This window comes from Marmota flaviventris, chromosome 7 (assembly GCF_047511675.1).
Source record: "Marmota flaviventris isolate mMarFla1 chromosome 7, mMarFla1.hap1, whole genome shotgun sequence".
Lineage (NCBI taxonomy): Eukaryota > Metazoa > Chordata > Mammalia > Rodentia > Sciuridae > Marmota > Marmota flaviventris.
In genome coordinates, this window is record NC_092504.1 from 15,640,203 (window position 1) to 15,658,623 (window position 18,421).

Consider the following 18,421-nt stretch of genomic DNA (forward strand, 5'->3'; position numbering starts at 1 on the left):
TGTTGATTGGTTGTATATCATCTTCTGAGAAGTGTCTTTTCAGGTCTTTTTCCCACTTATTGATTGGGTTATGTGTTTTTTTAGTGTTTAGCTTTTTGAGCTCTTTGTATACCCTAGAGATTAGTGCTGTATCTGATGTGTGAGGGGTAGAGATTTGCTCCCAAGATGTAGGCTCTCTGTTCACCTCACAGATTGTTCCTTTTGCTAAGAAGAAACCTTTTAGTTTGAGTCCATCCTGTTTATTGATTCTTGATTTTAATTCTTACACCAAAAGAGTCTTATTAAGGAAGTTGGGGCCTAATCCCACATGATAGAGATACTTTTTTTTTCTATTAGATGCAGTGTCTCTGGTTTTATTCCTAAGTCCTTGATCCATTTTGAGTCGTTTTTTTCAAGGTGAAAGATAAGAGTTTAATTTCATTTTGTTGCATATGAATTTCCAGTTTTCCCAGCAATTTTTGTTGAAGAGGTCTCCAATGCATGTTTTTGTCAGCTTTGTCTAATTTATGGGTTAGTCTCTGTGTCCTCTATTCTGTACCATTGGTCTACCTGTCTGTTTTGGTGCCAATACCATGCTGTTTTTGTCACTGTTGCTCTGCAGTATAGTTTAAGGTATGGCATAGTGATGTTACCTGCTTCACTCTTTTTGCTAAGGATTCCTTTGGCTATTCTGGGTCTTTTATTTTTCCAGATGAATTTCATGACTGCTTTTTCTATTTCTTTGAGGAATGTCATTGGGATTTTGATTGGAATTGCATGAAATATGTATGGTGCTTTTGGTAGTATGGTCATTTTGATAATGTTAATTCTGTCTATCCAAGAGCAAGGTAGATCTTTACATCTTTTGAGGTCTTCTTTGACTTCTTTCTTTAGGGTTCTGTAGTTTTTAGTAATTTTCATATATAGATCTTTCACCTCTTTCCTTAAGTTGATTCCCAAGTATTTTATTTTATTGAGGCTATTGCAAATGGGGTAGTTGTCCTCGTTTCCCTTTCTGAGGATTTGTCACTGATATTCAGAAATGCCTTTGCTTGATGGGGTTGGTTTTATATCCTACTACTTTATTGAATTCATTTACTAGTTCTAGAAGTTTTCTGGTGGAACTTTTAGGGTCTTCTAGGTATAGAATCATATCATCAGCAAATAGACCAATTTGAGTTTTTCTTTTCCTAGGGGTATCCCTTTAATTTCTTTTGTCTAATTGCTCTGGTCAGTGTTTCAAGAACTGTGTTAAATAGTAGTGGTGAAAGAGGGCATCCCTGTCTTTTCCCAGTTTTTAGAGGGAATGCCTTCAATCTTTCTCCATTTAGAATGACATTGGTCTGGGGCTTAGCATAGATAGCCTTTATGATGTTGAGATATATTCCTGTTAGCCCTAATTTTTCTAGTGTTTTGAACATGAAGGGATGCTGTATTTTGTCAAATGCTTTTTCTGCATCTGTTGAGATGATCATATGATTCTTATCTTTAAGTCTATTGATGTGGTTAATTACATTTAATTGATTTCCATATATTGAACCAACCTTGCATCCCTGGGATGAATCCCACTTGATCATGGTGCATGATCTTTTTGATATGTTTTTGTATTCAATTTGCCAGAATTTTATTGAGAATTTTTGCATCTAAAGTTTTGTATTGTTTTGTTTTGTTTGTGTGTCTTTGCCTGGTTTTGGAATTAGGGTGATATTGGCCCCATAGAATGAGTTTGGAAGCACTCTCTCTTTTTATATTTTCTGAAATAAATTAAAGACCACTGGTATTAGTTCTTCTTTAAAGATCTTGTAGAACTTGGCTGTGTATTCATCCAGTCCTGGGCTTTTCTTGGTTGGTAGACTTGATGGCGCCTTCTATTTTGTCACTTAAAATTGATCTGTTTAAATTGTGTATATCACCCTGATTCAATTTGGGCAAATTACATGACTTTAGAAATTTGTCGATGCCTTTGATATTTTCTAAACTTCGAGTACAAGTTTTCAAAATAATTTCTAATTATCTTCTGTATTTCTGTAGTGTCTTTTGTGATATTTCCTTTTTCATCACGTATTATAGTAATTTGAGTTTTCTCTCTCCTTCTTTTAGTTAGCATGGCTGAGGGTTTGTCAATTTTATTTATTTTTTCAAAGAACCAACTTTTTGTTCTATTAATTTTTAAAAAAATTATTTCAATTTCATTGATTTCAGCTCTGATTTTAATTATTTCCTGTCTTCTGCTTTTGGTGTTGATTTGTTCTTCTTTTTCTAGGGCTTTGAGATGTAATGTTAAGTCATTTATTTGTTGACTTTTTCTTCTTTTAAGGAATAAACTCCATGCAATGAACTTTCCTCTTAAAACTGCTTTCATAGTATCCTAGAGATTTTGATGTGTTGTATCTGTGTTCTCATTCACCTCTAAACATTTTTTAATCTCCTCCTTGATGTCTTCTGCAACTCATTGTTCATTCAGTATTTAGTCTCCATGTTGTTGGAGTGGCTTTTATTTCTTATTTTATCTTTAATTTCTAATTTTGTTCCATTATGATCTGATAGAATGAAGGATAATATCTCTACTTTTTTATATTTGCTAAGAGTTACTTTGTGGCATAGTATATGTTCTATTTTAGAGAAGAATCCATGTGCTGCTGAGAAGAAAGTGTATTCTCTCCTTGAAGGATGAAATATTCTATATATGTCAGTTAAACCTAAGTTATTGATTGTATTATTGAGTTCTATAGTTTCTTTGTTTAGCTTTTGTTTGGAAGATCTATCTAGTGATGAAAGAGATGTGTTTAAGTCACCCAAAATTATTGTTTTGTGGTCTGTTTGACTCTTGAACTTGAGAAGAGTTTGTTTAATGAATGTAGATGCTTCATTGTTTGGGGTATGATGTATATTTATAATTGTTAAGTCTTGTTGGTGTATGGTTCCCTTGAGCAATATATAGTGTCCTTCTTTGTCCTTTTCAATTGACTTTAGCTTGAAGTCTACTTTATTTGACATGAGGATAGAAACACCTGCTTGCTTCCGCAGTCCATGTGAGTGGTATGATTTTTTCCAACCCATCACCTTCAGTCTGTGGATATCTTTTTCTGTGAGTCTCTTGTAGGCAGCATATTGGAATTTTTATTTTTTAATCCGATCTGCTAGTTTATGTCTTTTGGTTGGTAAGTTTAGGCCATTAGCACTCAGGGTTATTATTAAGACATGATTTGTATTCCCAGCCATTTTCGTTTATTTTTGGTATTTAACATGACTTGGTTTCTCCTCTGATTAGATTTTTCTTTAGTATAATACGTCCCTCTGCTGATTTTTATCATTGTTTTTCATTTCTTCTTCTTAGAATATTTTGCTGAGGATGTTCTGTATTGCCGGTTTTCTAGTTGTAAATTCTTTTAACTTTTGTTAGTTATGGTAGGTTTTTATTTCATCATCAAATCTAAAGCTTAGTTTTGCTGGATATTAGATTCTTGGTTGGCATCCATTTTCTTTCAGAGCTTGGTATATGTTGTTCCATGATCTCCTGGCTTTGAAGGTCTGGGTTGAAAAATCTGCTGAGTTACGAATTGGTCTCCCCCATATGTGATTTTATTCCTCTCTCTTGCAGCTTTTAAGATTCTATCCTTATTCTGTATTATTATAATGTGCCTTGGTGTAGATCTGTTGTAATTTTGTACATTTAATGTTCTGTAAGCATCTTGTATTTGGTTTTCCAATTTCTTCTTCCTACTTGGGAAATTTTCTGATATTATCTCATGGAAGAGATTGTGTATTCCTTTGGTTTGAAACTCTATGCTTTCCTCTATCCCAGTAACTCTTAGATTTGGTCTTTTGATGCTGTCCCATAATTCTTGGATGTTCTGTTCATGGTTTCTTACCGTCTTCACCATGTGATCAACTGGATTTTTCAGATTGTATACTTTGTCTTCATTATCTGACGTTCTTTCTTCTAAGTTATCTAGTCTGTTGGTTATGCATTCTATTGAGTTTTTTATTTGATTTATTGTGTCTTTCATTTCAAGGATTTCTGACTGCTGATTGTTCAGAGTCTCTCTCTCTCAAAATAATCTTTTGCTACCTATATTTGCTCTCTTATCTCTTTGTTGAAGTGATCAACTTTTGCCTGTATTTGCTCATGTAGGTCATTCTTTAATGCATAGATCATTTCAATTATGAACCTTCTGAACTCCTTCTCTGACATTTCATCAACTTTGCCGTCCATGGGTTCTGTTATTATAGTATGCTGGTTTGTTTGGTGCACTTTCCTCCCTTGTTTTTTCATGTTATCTATTTGTCTTCCTTTCTTGCAGTGTAGATCAGAGGTGTTACAGTTTGTTTCCTATATTCTTGTAGTACCCGTGCAGATTGTTTGTACCTTGATGTTGGGCTTCCAGACCCTGCTGGTGTCCCTCAATGTATGCTACTGCATCTAAAGGTTGTGGCGGCAATAGTCGAGATAATAGTTTAAGGTGCCCCAAGGTGGAAGCAGTGTCTTACAGAGATGGGGCTGAAAGGGATGGGCCCCACACTGCCTTTGGGATGCCTGCTCTGAGACGCAGCTGCTTCTATGCCCTGTCTGCTGTCAAAAGGTTAGGAGCTACTGTGTGGGGAAGGCTATGGCCATGACTGCAGTGTTCCAAGATGGAAGTGGCTTAGGCTTAGGCTCCCAGGAAGAGGGGGATGAACTCGGACCAACCCTGGACCTGGGCCCTGCACAAATCTGTGTGGACGGATCTGGGCCTGGCCTGGGCTCCCGTGGTAATCTGCTGGTCAGAAGAGGCAGTCCTGTGCCAGAGACTGGACTCTGGTGGGTGTCTGCCCCATGGGTGGAGGGGTGGACGCAGGCCTACTGTGAGCCTGGATCCAGCACCACAGGCCAGTGTGGATGGATCTGGGCCACTGGGCTTGACCTCCCTCAGTAGTCTGTTGGTCAGAAGGGTGGGGGGTTGGTCCTGTGCCGGAGGCTAGGCTCTGGCAGGTGTCTACCCCGCAGGAAGAGGGGTAGACGAGGGCCTACTGTGAGCCTGGGTCCCGCACGGGCTGGAGTGGGCTGTCTGGGCGTGGCATGTGCTGCCGCAGTAGTCTGCTGGTCAGAAGAGGTGGTTCTGTGTCAGAGCCTCAGGCGGGTATCTGCTCTACACGTGGAGGGGTGGACCTGGGCCTACTGTGAGCCTGGGTCCTGCACAGGCCAGTGTGGTTGACTCCCTACTTTTGATTTTCATTTAGGCTAGTAAAATTAATTTTTTCTATTATTAGTATAGCAAAATGGTATTGAAACTTTTATCTTTTTTTTTTTTTTTTGTCTTTGACAGGGTCTGAGAGAGACGAAACATCCATATACCTTTGTGTCAAAGGAGGGTTTTAGAGAATTACTTTTGGTCAAAGGAGCTCCTGAAAAGGCTATTCCTTTGCTACCTAGACTAATTCCTGTGCTAAAGGCAGCTCTGGTATGTTGTCACTTACTTCCTTGTGCTTTTAATTTAAAAATCACATGATAGAAAAGAGAAAACTCTAACATAGAATATTTTATGCCTTCCCCCTACTTCTGTATTATATGCAAAGTAGTCCTTAATCTGTGATTTTGCTGTATGTACAAAATGAGGCCACTCTTATTCAAGGCCAGATGATTATGAAGACACCTTTAGAAGATGTACTAACTGTGTACACAGGGAAATTTTGAGTAATTAGAGGAAGTAGTGAACCTCAAATTAGTCTTTCTGTAAGCTAGATGTATTTTAGCTAATGATTTAGTTATGATGATAATTTTTGTTTTTGCTTATAGAAGTCCTGTATTAAAGTTATTTTTGAAATTTTGTTTTTTATTATTCTCTTTTAATTTTAAATGTTTAATCTTACTTTTTTCCCCTACCTGTTTGCCCTTTGCTAACCTATCTTCCCTTTTTTTTTTTCCTTCTTTTTCACTCCTGCTTCTGTATCTCCAACTAACCAACCCAAAAGGTCCATTCAGATGATGAAGTGTTTGAAAGAGGATTGTGTGCTTTGGTGCAGTTAAGTGTCATAGTTGGTCCTTCCCTAAATGATCATCTGAAACATCTGCTTACCAGTGTAAGTACTGCAAATATTAGATGTATATATATATATATATATATATATATATATATACACACACACATATATGTATATATGATTTAATTTCTTCAAGTTAATCATTCAAATATCTCAACCTTAAAAAACAAAAAGGAACTCATCATCATCCAAACCAGAAAATATTGAGATTGGACTTAGTAATTCATAATGCATTTTACTAGTGGACAGTAAAAATGGAAGTGCTTATAAGAGCAGAGTTTAGACAAATAATGAAAAGTAAACAAAATTGAATTTATAAAACTTAATGAACAGTATAATGGTATTACACTTGTGTTAATTAGCTATGAATTATAAGCAGTGCTCATACACCCTGCGCCTTGGTGTCCAGGGTTTTTATTGCAGTCTGTCACTTGGGCATGACTGCCTGCCTGCCTGTGTATTTAGAGATTAGTCCATAACCTTCACAGAATCTAGCTGATACTTTGACCCAAGGCCCCCACCATAAGTCACATTGTTAGTGTGAACCATCTGACATGGCCAAAAGCCCCCAGGATAATAGAGATACTCCTGTGTGGCAGGACATTCTAAAAGCTTAGAGGTTATCATCCAGGAGGTAGGAAAAAGGACCAAATTTTTTTTTTAGGTAAAGGTAATCAATACACCACTAGGAAGTCCTGGCTGGAAATATCCACAAAGAGGATGGGGGCCAGGTTCAGTGACACATGGCTGTAATCCCAGCAACTTGGGAGCTAATGCAGAAGGATCCCAAATTCAAGACCAGTCTTAGCAACATAGCAAGGCCCTAAGCAACTTAGCCATTCCCTCTCTCTCAAAAAAAAAAAAAAAATCCAAGAAGGTGGGGAGACTACTGCACAATCTGAAGAAAGTGAACTAAATGACTGTGACTCTCTTTCAAGTTGCCCTTCTCTCTCTTTTTTTTTTTTTTTTCTTTCTGATAGTGTCTTCTAATCCTGCCTAATCTTTGATGATTGGCTTGGCTGACAGGCCCTTTTATTCAATGTTCAATGGTGTGAAGTATTTCCATTGGGTTACTTTTTATTCCTGAGAGAAGGAAGGACCATAAACCAACTTTATATGGCCCGGGCCTTAAAAATGATGTCTATTTTATATAAATTTTAATGAGATGTTTCTTAAAAGAAGCCTTGAAATCTCAAATTATGGGATGTTTATCAAGTTTTATTTATGTCTATGGCTGAACTGTTACTTTTTCAAATCATTTCAACCTTTGCATCATCTCCCCACCTTCAAAAGCTTTCCAAGAGACTAATGGACAAGAAATTCAAAGAGCCAATCACAAGTGCATTACAGAAGCTAGAGCATCATGGTGGAGGTGTAAGTAGAATATTCATTAAGTCATGTTTTTGGTTTGGTTTTAACTTTTAATTCTATTATAAAATTATTTATTAAAATCTATTATCTCATTTCAGCTATAAGTAAACATGTGAAGGTAATATTTTCATTTTAGAGCTCACAGTTTCTGGGACTCAGGTCACAGTTTCTTGGTAACCCAGTGGCTATTTATTTTTCACTGTGCTCACCAACGCACACCATGCGTTGTAGCTTTAGCTTCTTCCTTTAAAATATTTAAAATGTTTTGTTTTGACCATTGAAAAACTCAGAGGAAAAAAATATCTCATTTACAGAGCTCATGGAAGACAGAGTTTTTCCCCCCTCCACTTTTATTTATTTGGTGCTGGGTATTGACCTCAGGGCTTTGTACATGCTGAGCTGGTACTTTCCCATTGAGCAACACTCCCAGCTCTCTTTTTTCCTTTTAATTTGCCATCTTTTCTGCCTCAGAATTTAAGAGTCTATCATAAGGATTGAAATGACACTTCTAAATGACTGGGCAATTGAGTTTCACACATGCACGCGCACACACGCACGCACACACACACACACATTTTGAATAGTTCAATTGATTATTCTAACTTTTCAAGGTATTTTGTTACTATTTGGTGTCAAATAACTAGGTTAATTGTATTTTCATCATTTGAAAGACGTGTTCACATAATTTAGTTTTAGAAATATTTTCATACAACAGTCTTGTTTTGGAGATTACGGTTTATCAGATTTTAATAATATAACCACATGTAATTATCTTAACAATGAATAACTTTGTTTCATTTTAGGTACTTTGTAAAGGAATTAATTGTAAGAAAATTTGTAAGATCATAAAAATTGTAAAATGGTGAACAATTTAGTTTAAACTTTGCCTAAATTACCTAATTCCAATAACTTTTTTGATTGTATTCTTTTCATAATGAATGCCTTGATAAAGTTTATGAAGAGCCAGTAATTCCCTAAGCCTACTAGATAATAAATTTCTATGTTGTGATTTAAGACCTAGGCAGAGGATTAGTATTTACACATCTTGTTGAGAACTAGCCATTAATCAATCCAGTGACTCTTAGCAGAAGTGAAATACTCACAATTCTCTGTACCAAGAATTTAAATTCAAAATGTATTTATCCTTTCTCCCCTATGAAATGGAAGTAAATGGATGCTACATACAGATGTCAGCTTTTTAATATGAAATTCTCCCTAAACGCTTTTCCATGTTCTGTGGACCTGTGCAGATTCAGACAGTAAAAAGTGTGTGTGTGTTTGTGTGTGTGTGTGTTTTTGGTGTGGGGCTATTAGCATGTAAAGAGATTTTAAAACAGCACAGATAGATTGATAGCTGGAATACAGAGGATGTGCTTGACCAATCCCAGGGTCCTAGAGAGAGTAATTCTTTTTTATTGCCACATAATCTCATTTGCTTTGAATGATATTAAGACAATTTTTTTTTAAAAAATAAAAGAGAGATTTTATAGTTATAAGGGCTCTAAGGTATTGTTTATTTTCTTCAGATATCTGTACTCTCCTTATGTCCTATGTAAAACTTTAGTAATAATTCATGTAATTGCAATAGAAAAATTTCTACTGAAATTGCGTATCAAGGACTTTCTCTTTGCTTCATTAGTATCGTGCTTGCCTTTGTACTTTGCAGTTCTTCATGAACTTAATGAATCATGTTTCTCCTCTAAGAATTTCAAAACTTATTAAGTTTCTTTAAATGTCAAAAATTAGTCTTTTTAAAAAGATTCTTCTTTATTGCAGTTTCACTTTTCTTAGGGTCTCTGTATATTATAATGATGTGAAGATCCACCTTCTGGAGAAATAAATAAAACATGTTACAGACAATGAGTTACTTCTTGTAAATAATATTTTTGCTACCTGCCTTAAATTGTGATGAGTTCATTCCTAGCCTAATTTAATTTTCTTAGTTACATGCTTATTTGTTGTGGGAAAGCCATACACTTAAACATACCCTGATCTTTCTTTATTGATTATATAAGAGCTTACTTCATGACAGGTACTCTTCTGTGTACTTTTAGGCATCAAACTCACCTAATCTTTATTAACAATCCTCAGAGGTAGAGTTTGTTGTTAATCTCCTTTAAAGATCAAGAAACTGAGGTGCAGAGCCCAGGTTTGACAATGAAATAACTGAGAGAAGCTGAATTTGAATACTGGTCTGATTCCTAACTGCTTCTCCAGATACTTTTTAAAAAAGGAAGAAACAATCTATATTTTATTTAACTCAGAAAAGAAAAGGTCTACTTTTCATTCCATCATTTTGTTCTTACCCATTTTGTTTTGGATACTTCTTAGGCACACTTCTGCACATGCTGATGCTTGTTAGCATAGTCTTACATGTTAGTCTTCATGGCATAATGATATTGCACTATTTTTCTGTTGGCAGGGAAGCCTTATAATCATCAAATCCAAAATTCCAACATACTGCTCGATATGCTCTTGAATAAGGGAGGCAAGAGAAGTCATCTTCCTGCTGACAGGTCTCATACACTGACCATGGATACCCACGAAACCTTGTTCAGTTCAGTTCATTCTTTTGTAAATCACAACCACCGGTCATTGTTTACTAGGTTAAGATAAGTATATGTACCTGCCGAATCATAGTGAAGGTTACTCATCAACAAAAAGGAATGGCTAATAATGGAAGGTTATTAAAGGAACTTTTGTAATAGTATAACTTTGTGGTTTTTCTTCATCTTTTTATCATTTGTGTGAAGAACCATTGAGTTTATAAGATCAGGTGTGTTTGTATTTATTTTCTAGTGCTTTTTTAATTTGTAACACTTGCAGTTATTTGTAGCTGTATGTTTATGTTTATAGGGTTTTTTTTTTTTTGCCATTTCTTAGTTTTTATATATATCAAGCTATAGAAATTTCAAATATTGGATTAATCCTTGTGAATTCACTATTTTTTATTTGTAAATAAATATGTATTTTATTATGTAGAATGCTTGGAAAAATTACTTTCCAGAGTATTCTACTTTTAAGAAATTTTTTAAGTGTGTAAATTCTACTGCAGGTTTGTTGTTTATTACAACTTGTTAAAACTACCTAAACTTCAGGTGTTAATTGTATTTAAGTAAATGTTATTTTTGCATTTCATAGCCTGAAAATATTTATGAATATATACAGATATTCAGGAATTAAAATCTTAAAACTTATATTATTCAGTGACTTTGTTGTGCTTGCTTATGTTTAATAGTTAATTTAGCATTTTATAAGAAATTTTAAGATATAACTTATTGCATGCCTGTAATCCCAGCAGCTCAGGAGATGAGGCAGGAGGATTCCAAGTTCAAAGCCAGACTTATCAATGAGTAAGGCCCTAACCAACTTAGTGAGACCCTGTCTCAAAAGAAAGAAATATAAATAGGGCTGGGGATGTGGCTCAGTGTTTGAGCACTACTGGGTTCAATCCCTGGTACCAGAATAAACAAAAACGATAAAGTATACAGATATAGTTCAGAATTTTTGATGTCATAGCTGACTCTAGATCATTCTGGAAAAGGAAGACATAGAGGAAGAGAAATAGAAAGCAAGAATAAGACCTATCTTACTGACAAGAAGAGAGGCTATAATGAACTTGAGTATCGATACTAAATCCAAAACAAGAATGATACTTACAAAGAATGGAGATGTGAAATCACTACTTTACATGGAAGCAAATATCTTAAATCTCAGAAGCATCTAAGAATGCCCTTTCCTATTCTGTCCCTCAAACACCTGGATTAACCTCTTTGCAGTGCCCACTTCATTTTATTTATTGATTGATTGGTACTGGGAATTGAATTCACCGAGCCCTATCCCCATCCCTTTTTTGTATTTTATTTAGAGGCAGGGTCTCACTGAGTTGATTATGGCCTTCCTAGGTTGCTGAGGCTGGCCTTGAACTTAGGATCCTCTTACCTCAGTTTCCCAAACTGCTGGGATTACAGGAATGCCCCACCACTCCTGGCTGTAGTGCCTTTTTTATATAGTCCCACAGCTGCCTGCCCACTGGTCTTGCTTTGATTTTTCTTCTTCGTATTCAACACCAACCAAAGATATGTAATTTAGACAATGCTGTACGATTGTACTAGATTAAAAACATCATTTAAAAATAATGTTAGAATAAAGACTTATAACAGACAGTAGAGTTATAAACACTTTATTTTGCTTTTATTTTTCCCTTTTGAAATACAAAATGTGCACATTGAGTTTACACAAACACGCGATGGCAAATTTCAGTGTACATGTATTGTACTACTCTTAATTTCTACACTGGTGATAGCAGGGCAGCTTTCAACATCCTATCTCTACACCAGAATAGATAACCTGATTTATTGTTGCAAAGACAGTTGCAAATTTCCTCCTCTTATAGCCTCTTGGTCTTTGTGATATTCTACAAAACAGGGAAGATATGTTTATCTATGGTAATTTTTACAGTTTTGACTTAAGAATCTGAATTGTTGGAGATTTATGATAAGCTAAATCATAGTACAATCCAAATGAGTTATTCAGCATTTATATTCATTTTCTATGAAATCTTGAAATTAGTTCTCAATATGATAGAATCATTGGTGCTTTCAAAGTGAATTCTGCTTGCTGTTTGTTCCTAATAGCTTTGGGGTAGTCAAGGTTTCTTTGTCCCTGAATGGCTTATAATATAAACATGCTGTGAGGAAGTCAGATGAAAGGAGATGAATCGGCCTTTAATGCTGTTAAGGATTACTTGTTATTAAGCATTACTATGTATTGGAGGACAGATATCCTGACCCTTTGCATATGTCTGTAAACATCCTTAGTTTCACACCTTCTTGAACTTCACATAATGACACAATAGAAAATGAACCACCTGTAAGATTGAACAAATCCAAAATTTCATATATATATATATATATATATATATATATATATATATATATGGCCTTGGCTATAATATGCATTATGGAAAATTAAGAAATGCTTATTAAAATAAGTTTTATTAGGCATATGCTGATATCTGATAATAAACTAACTTGTTAGATGTTATAAAAAATGCCAGTAAATTAATGTCTTTAACAGAAGGTGGGAGATACATAGTGATTGGGACTATGTTTTTTTAGTTTTGGTAGTAATCTTGTTAATGTTATATAAATGGAATTAAGTGAAATTAAATTTGGAAATTAAATGCCGATGCAGATATTTTAGAAAACCATTTAAAATCCTAGGACTGAATACATACAAATGTGTAGCAAAAACACTGGTATTTTAAAATCACTGATATGTGAAAGCCTCAATAATCCCATGGCTAAAGAATCAAAACTATATGCCAAATTCTATTACTTTTGAATATTCATAGAGTTTGAAATGAGTTAGAACATCTCATGGACTCAGTAACATTATGAAAAGGATGCAAATTTATAATGGAAAAAATCAGATCTTCAGGGGATTGTTTTATATTAAAACAAAGCTTGTTTGCATAATATGCCTCAGTGTAAAGCTGAGCAATCTATGCTAAAAGTGGTAGCTCCAACTTAAGTGTGGTAGGGTAGTTCACATTTATCTGTTTGAGGATCTATTTGACAAGTTATATCACATTTTCAAAGAGCTGCATGGAGCGCATTATGTTTTCATCCTGTAAGGGAGAAACAGAGGGATTAAATTCAGCATATCTGCCATGGTAAGTTATCTGTTGTGCCTTTTAAGTATTGCCTCCTCCCACCAACTTCCTATGCCAAAGCTAACATACTGTTTGCAAATGTAAATGACTCTCTATCCACTTTCCACATGATTCCCAGGAGAGTCTGTTTAATGTATTCTGAGTGTACCAGGCTCAGATGCTTTATTTAAATCTTGATGTTAATAGAGAATATTTCTCAAATGATAATGCCAAAATGGAAACCAGGAGGCACTGGTAATTCAAAGTGAGCAAATGAGAATTTTGACATTTCAGGTAGATCACAAGCCAAATCACAGAAGATTTATACAGACGCAAAGAAACTATGTGTGTTGAGTTATGCCCCAGCTTCCTAAGGATTGGTGTTTGGGGCATGGGAATCTGGAAGGTGGATTAAGAAGAATGAATATTTGCAGTAATTGTGCTTCTGTTTCTGTGTCTTCCAGTTGTGGCTAAATCTGTGTGGCCTTTAGGAGCCTCTAAAAATGATATGAATTTGTTGGGACAACCCAACTACTATGTATAACTATAAAACTGCAGTAAAAAAATTAATTATGCCCCACAAAATAAATAAAATTAAATGAAAAAAATGAATAGCCTCAAATCAGAGAAAGGATGGGTTAGGAGAAACCCTTGCACATGGCTGTGTTCAGTTTACCATATTCCATAGAAATGAGCTATGAGGACAGACTGGATTCTTTAGAAGCTCTTGTCAATTTTGTGAATGTTCTTTGTGAGCTATTTATAGTCATGGTAAATAGTGGCTGAACCAATAATGGCTTGAAACCAAGTAACGACACCACCATTAGGCAGGATAATGTTACCATGTTAATTATTTTGAAAGACCATTACTTTGAAATATGATCTAAGAAACAGGCATGCATCAGGCAAGATAAAGAACAATAAAAAGTAAGGGAAAAAAAACCTAAAGCATCAAAAAATTTCTTTGTTTCCATCATTACTTTAGAAATCCTTAATTGTGGTTCTACCTACAAATCTAGTCCAATAATTCTAGTGAGCTAACACTGGATTTCCCAGATGTACAGATTTCTCCTTTGAGAAACTTTATATTCTGCATTTTTTGTGACTGAAGACCTTTACTGGCTTCAGTTAAAAAGCCATTTCTTGCTTACATATACCAGAGCAATAATGTTTCTTTTAGAAATAGGTTATAAGCTTGACTTGTGATACATATGTGACTGTATTGAAATTCTAATTCTATGGAGACATGATAGATGTATACATATAAGTCCAGGAGAAGAGCCATTCAAGTTGCTTATGTTTTATTGTCAATAGTGAATATTCACTGAGGATTTGGTAAACCAAAACACAGTCCTTATATAATTTTTGTATCTCTAGGGCTTTGTACTTATCCTAACTCAAGGAAGCACTATGTAATGCTGATTGAATGAATGTATAAATTGACACTTGTTTTCAGAGTAGTAGTTCTTTCTCATACATTGTAGGAGTGCTGAGTTAAGACATTTGATCTTTATATTTTTCTCAGTTCATGTTGTTTACCTGTTATGGAAACAAAAGGGGCAGTTCTTTTCCTGTCAGTACTTACTTTTTGGCAACTTTCGATGAATTCATCTATGGTAACGACCCCATCTTTATTTTTGTCCATTTTCTGTTCAGGAAGAAAAGAACAAAACATTTTATGCACACTTATCTTTTGCTACCCTTACACCAGAATCCAATGGCCAAAGTGGATAAAAAGAAAGCCCATCTGCTTGTTTTATGTGGAAGAATTGCATCATGGCAGGAATTTGAGGTTTCTTAGGATACAAATCATATGACCAAATCCTTCCATGCTGTGCTTTTTTTTTAGTACAATGGGAAGGTCTAGAGTCACTCTGCCCTAGGTAAAAAAAAATCCTGTTTTCTAAACATGACAGCTCAGACAATTTGCTCTACTTTTAGAGCCATGGTTTTCTCATCTGTAAAATGGACAAATGAGGGTTTATAACTTCATACATTCTTGTGAAAACTGAATGGAAATAAGTGAAAACTTGTGAAACTTGAGAATTGCTTACTGATATCATAAATGTTCAATGAATTATCAGGGTTACAATAAACTCAAAATGATTAAATTAGCAAGATGGTTAAGTTTTCTATTGTTCTGTCCCTTTCAGTAAAACTTGTCTTCCTTTGCCTTTTTTTGAATCATCACAGTGGCTTGCAAATATCAGGAAATTTTCTCCTAGTTTCCCTCCCTCCCTGACTTCTGTTTTTATTCCTACCTGGAAAAATGTCTCAACATGTTGTCTGGGAGCATCTTCTTTGAGGACAGGATATGTGCATTTACCCATCATATCATATATTGCTTTCATTATATCAAGCATTTCCTGGAAAAAAAGAGCCACACAAGTCTGTATACAAAGTATAAAGAATGTAAGAAACTGACAGATTTTTTCCAAATGTTTCAAATTTTTAAAATTCTTCTTTGATTCTTCATGAGAGGCCTTTTTGTTGTCCCAAAGGCAAAACCAACAAACAGCTTTTTGCCTTTTGCAGCAGAATCAGAATGTAAGAATCAATTTTGATTTAGTTGCAAAATGAAGCAGATTTCAATCAATAAATGGGCAAATGAACTAAACAGACACTTCACAGAAGAGTAAATATGGTCAACAAATATATGAAAAAAATATTCAACATCTCTAGCAATTAGAGAAATGCAAATTAAAACTACGCTGAGATTTCATCTCAGGCCAGTCAGAATGGTAGTTTATCAGGAATACAAGTAACAATAAATGTTGGCAAGGATGTGGGGGAAAAGGTACACTCATACATTGTTGGTGGGACTGCAAATAGGTACAACCACTATGGAAAGCATTATGGAGATTCCTCAGAAAACATGGAATGGAACCACCATTTGACCTAGTTATCCCACTCCTTGGTATATAGCCAAAGGATGTAAAATCAGCATACTGTTGTGATGCAGTCACATAATGTTCATTGCAACTGAGAATACCCAGGATTCAGGTAGTGTGTCCTTTTAACACCATTAGGTCTGGGAGTCTTATATGAATAGCCTGCCTGGAAGTATGCTTGGAGAATCCACCATTGTATCAGTTTATTCTCATGAAACACAAGTTCAGAGTACAATCCATATGATTGCAAAATTGCTTGTTTCCATATGGGTCATGTTTTATAAGAAGAAAAAGGTTTCTGGCCAAGTATTCCCCTATGGTTTGGACACATCTTTTCCCATCTGGTTCTGAGCACAGTATTTATTCAATTCCCAGTATGTATTAAAAATGCCTATAGGAGCTGGGCATGGTGGCACATGTCTATAATCCCAGCAGCTCAGGAGGGTGAGCCAGGAGGATCTCAAGTTAAGAGCCAGACTCAGCAACTTAGTGAGACCCTAAGCAACTTAGTGAGGCTCTGTCTCAAAAAATAAAAAGGGCTACTATAGTTGTGGTTCAGTGATTAATTAGCCATTGGGTTTAATCCCTTGTACCAAAAGATAATAACAACAATAATAACTGCCTGTAGGAAGTAAAGGGATAATCTTATATATTTTCTTTGGAGATGATCCTAAACTAGTCCTACCCATTTAAAATTTTTTAATTAGAATATGACTCTCTTCTATCACCACATACTTTGGATTTCCTGAAAAAAAATTTAAATTAATAATTGCAATTGTTCAACATTTTGAAGAAATGAAAATGGTCCAGAGGAGAGCTGTGTTGGTGGCATTTCTCTTACCTCTTTAGTGATGTAGCCATCTTTATTTATGTCATACAAATTAAATGCCCAGTTGAGTTTTTCCTGTACTGTCCCTCGGAGTAAAATGGAAAGACCTTTGATGAAATCCTAAAAAGAAACAAAAATACAATTTAGAACTCTAATAAAGTTCTCTCTCTCGTAAGGAAACTGAGTGTGATATTGGCTTTCTACTACAAGTGAATATACTTTACCAGAAAGATTCTGTTTTTATTTTATTTTTAGGGGGTGCTGGGGATTGAACTCAGGGACACTCAACCACTGAACCACATCCCCAGCTCTATTTTGTATTTTATTTAGAGACAGCGTCTCACTGAGTTGCTTGGTGCCTTGCCCTTGCTGAGGCTGGCTTTGAATTCACAATCCTCCTGTCTCAGCCTCCCAAGCTGCTGGGATTACAGGCATGTACTACTCCACCCAGCAAGATCCTCTTTTTAAAATACAAGCATGCACATAATATACTTCCAGTGAAAGATAGCCACTAACAATAAATGTGGGCTTTCCATAAGCAGCAGACTGATCAGAGTCGTTAATTAGAAATCAAGTTATCACATGTGGGCAGTGGCTAAGAGCTTGGGCTGGAAGCCAGACAACCTGGATAACATGCTTACCTACTTCCTGTCTTCATTCAGGATAGAATGTAGGGTGAGAGGAAAAGAGGATTCAAGGAAGGCCACAAAAAATTCTTAATATTTTATAAACAGGGAAAAGAAGAGAAGCTGTAAAAGAATCTTAAAAAGCAGTTGATAAAGGAGGAAGAGGGTTTTTCCTAGAAGGGACTGTTCGTCTTGATTCAGGCTGCTGCTGAGGACAGAACAGTGTTCCCTGGACCAGAAACACAGAGGTCACCACAGACTAATGGGAAAAGTTTCAATGGAGAAGAGGGAGACAAGAATGGTTTCTAATAATATTCAGTCCTGAATAGGTGGGAGGGCTCCAGAATGCAGGTGGATGGAGTGAAAGGAGGAGGTTTTTTCCCTTAGCTGGCACAGGAGGGCATATAGCAAAGGTAAAAAGCAAAGGTTTGAGGAGAAAGGAGAAAGTTCTGCTGCTAGATAAGGAGATGATTTGTACAAATTAAAGGAAAGTAGGATGTTATGGTTTGGATATGAGGTAACCCCCATAGCTCCTGTGTTAATGCAGGAATATTCAGAAGTGAAATGATTCAGTTATAATAACCTAATCTGTCCATTCTAGTTTGAGTGGACTGACTGGATGGTAACTGTAGGCGGGTGGAGTATTACTTGAGTAGGTGGGTCACTGGGGGCATGCCCTGGAAGGAAGGGTTCACCTTCCCTGCAACCCCTTCCCCTTGCTCTCTGCTTCCTGTTCACCAGGAACGGAGAAACTTCCATCCACCACAGCCTTCCACCATGTTGTTCTGCATAACCTTAGGCCCAGAACAATGGAGTTGACTGACCATGGACTAAATTTTCGAAACCTTGAGCCAAAATAAACTTTCTCTCCACTAAGTTTTACTTTTCAGGTATTTTGATCGCAGTGATGTAAAGTTAATGCCGTGGACCTTCCTCAAAATATTTTCTTTCTCCTGGAAATGAAATATTTAATATACCATAACTAAGAAACAATGACACCCCTTGGAGTTCTGCACTATACAACTTGTACAACTGTAAGCTTTGGCTT

At 35.7% G+C, this 18,421-nt stretch overlaps 2 protein-coding genes across 7 annotated transcripts in view; one reads left to right on the forward strand and one right to left on the reverse strand.

Moving 5' to 3' along the window:
- The window catches only part of Pacrgl (parkin coregulated like), a 47,817-nt gene that overhangs the window by 12,044 nt on the left and 17,352 nt on the right, over positions 1–18,421 (forward strand). For 3 of the 5 annotated variants that reach the window (XM_071614185.1, XM_027937868.2, XM_071614186.1), the window contains 4 exons: positions 5,286–5,420; positions 5,932–6,039; positions 7,294–7,374; positions 9,794–12,249. In XM_071614185.1, the coding sequence (XP_071470286.1) occupies positions 5,286–5,420; positions 5,932–6,039; positions 7,294–7,374; positions 9,794–9,850 (381 nt within the window). In that variant the 3' untranslated portion in view covers positions 9,851–12,249. The other 2 variants (XM_071614188.1, XM_071614189.1) reach the window with 2 other exon arrangements.
- Kcnip4 (potassium voltage-gated channel interacting protein 4) overlaps positions 12,956–18,421 on the reverse strand; it is a 499,704-nt gene continuing 494,238 nt past the window's right edge. For both annotated transcript variants that reach the window (XM_027936761.3, XM_027936752.3), the window contains exons 5-8: positions 16,760–16,867; positions 15,289–15,393; positions 14,613–14,675; positions 12,956–13,003 (exon numbers count right to left, since the gene is read on the reverse strand). In XM_027936761.3, the coding sequence (XP_027792562.1) occupies positions 12,956–13,003; positions 14,613–14,675; positions 15,289–15,393; positions 16,760–16,867 (324 nt within the window). The remainder of the gene's footprint in view (positions 13,004–14,612; positions 14,676–15,288; positions 15,394–16,759; positions 16,868–18,421) is intronic.